We start from the raw sequence: 1,973 nt of genomic DNA, 5'->3' as shown, positions 1-1,973 counted from the left end.
GCCGGGACCATAAAAAGCTTCCAATTGTCTCCCATAAGCTTCATAATTTGAGTATTTTCCACATTATTGATCCTTGTTTCCAACAAACCTACAAAGATAACACCGTGATCCTTGATCACCTCCTTAAGATAGAGAGCCGCCTCTACTTTTTTGGCTCCCCTACAATTCCAAAAAAGAAGACCACTCATTATTTAAAGATGGGGAAAGGGTCCCCAGCCTTTTTTACCTTCCCACTCTCCCCTTTTCTATTATGAGCAATGATATTACCTGCTCCCAAGGACTTCAGCTCCTTGCTTAATTTAGATTTCTTCTCCAAAGAGATGTCTTTTTCCAAAATAGAATTCTCCAATGAACCTTTCTTTCTTGCTGACAAACACAACTTTTTTCTTCCTTCCATTCCCTTACCACTAGAAATACCATCATATGGCGAACAGATAATTTCTCCTTCCTCTGAAACTTCCTCCCCTCTAACAACAGCACCTCCTTGAAGCACCTCTTCCTCCAGGTTGCAAAGAGAATTTAATTTGTTCTGGATTTCAACACCTCCATTTTTTTCAGGAAATGCCATAATAGGTGACCCCCTCTTTACAGTTGCATCCACCTCTTCAACCAGCAATGGATTCTTAAAAGGCTCCTGAACAGATTTCACCAAAAATTCCAGCTCTTCCAGCGAACTGTTACCTTTTTCTTCAATCACTTTTCCCTGAACCTGACCCCCCATCTTGGGGACAAAACTTTTCTTCATATGAACCGAGAACTTCCTATAAGGAAATCTTCTATCGTCCACGTTTCTTTTTACATTTTTTTTTCCCACGATTGACAACTTTCCAAGTTAACTCAGAAGAAGTTTTCTCCTCCTTTAAGCTTTTCTCACCCATTGTTTGCTTCATCACAACTTCCGGCACCATGTTAATATTCTGAACTACCAGACCATCTACCACCTTATTTTTAAAACTATCACAAGAAGCTCCCTCATGACCTGCCTTTCCACATTCACAGCAGATTTTAGAAATTCCCTCGTATTCAATCTTCTGCAAAAAATTTACCAGATGAACCTTCCACCCATACTCCTAAAGGCAATTTCAAATCTAATGGAATTCGGACACAAATAGGAGCGTATTCCCTTCTGCTCCACTGAAATAAGTTTCCATCCAGAAGATACGGTTTGCCCACTTGAGAAGCTATCCTACAAATGTTGTTCTCGTCCCAACATTGTAGAGGGAGATTAGGTAGCCTTATCCAAACCAGAGAAGTAATACCTTTGAGCGATGTGGGGTTGAAATTAACCGACCATTTATCAATACCAGCAACCTGTCCACCAACCCACCAAGGTCTGCCAGTGAGTACCTGATCAACTGCGGAGGAATCTTTAAAAGAGCAGAGTACCCAACCAAGTCCCAATCCAGTTATGTGGAATTTCCAAAATTTATCCCACTGTCTTCTTAAAGCAGAGCTAATAACAAAAAATGGTAAGTTTTCACCAAAAACTTTAACCACTACAGCTTTTTCCAATCTCTTAGCATTCTCAGCTTCCTTATCTTCCTGCATCTTCACCACCTTCCCATCTTTCGAAAGGATAGATCCCAAATCAAGATTATCAACTTTAACATACGGTTTCCTTATCATGCCGTATAAGCTTGATCTTTATTAACTGTCTCCACATCTGCTTTATTCACATTAGCAATTCCTTTTAAACCATCCTCTGGTTTCTGATTATCCTTTCTCAAAGACAAAACGTCATTCACTTTGCTGACATCCCGGGATTTAAGACACTCCAACTCTGCTCTGATAACTCCCCTCTCAGTAGGAGATGAAGGCAAAGATTTCGAGATAAAATCAAAATTCGAGGAAATCTTTAAACCTCTCTAAGAAGAAGCTTCATGATTCCAAGCCCCCGGCTTTTTAAGACCACCATTCGAAACCGGCGAAAAGTTAGAAAGGCTCTGGCTGTGTTCCTTGACAACATCTTTGCC

General features: G+C 40.4%; 1 protein-coding gene across 1 annotated transcript; it reads right to left on the bottom strand.

Moving 5' to 3' along the window:
- Positions 1–1,023: 1,023 nt before the first annotated feature.
- Positions 1,024–1,626, bottom strand: LOC110109628. The gene has a single exon (XM_020840802.1). The coding sequence runs from the start codon at positions 1,624–1,626 to the stop codon at positions 1,024–1,026; it is 603 nt and encodes a 200-aa protein (XP_020696461.1).
- Between the last annotated feature and the right edge of the window lie 347 nt (positions 1,627–1,973).

The sequence above is a fragment of the Dendrobium catenatum genome, unplaced genomic scaffold (genome assembly GCF_001605985.2).
Source record: "Dendrobium catenatum unplaced genomic scaffold, ASM160598v2 fragScaff_scaffold_543, whole genome shotgun sequence".
NCBI classification, from domain to species: domain Eukaryota; kingdom Viridiplantae; phylum Streptophyta; class Magnoliopsida; order Asparagales; family Orchidaceae; genus Dendrobium; species Dendrobium catenatum.
Note: the sequence above shows the minus strand (reverse complement) of the source record. Positions and strands in the feature narration are given on the sequence as shown.

Coding starts and splice junctions, on each gene's coding strand:
- LOC110109628 (XM_020840802.1), bottom strand. CDS start 1,626: ATGATAAGGAAACCGTATGTTAAAGTTGATAATCTTGATTTGGGATCT.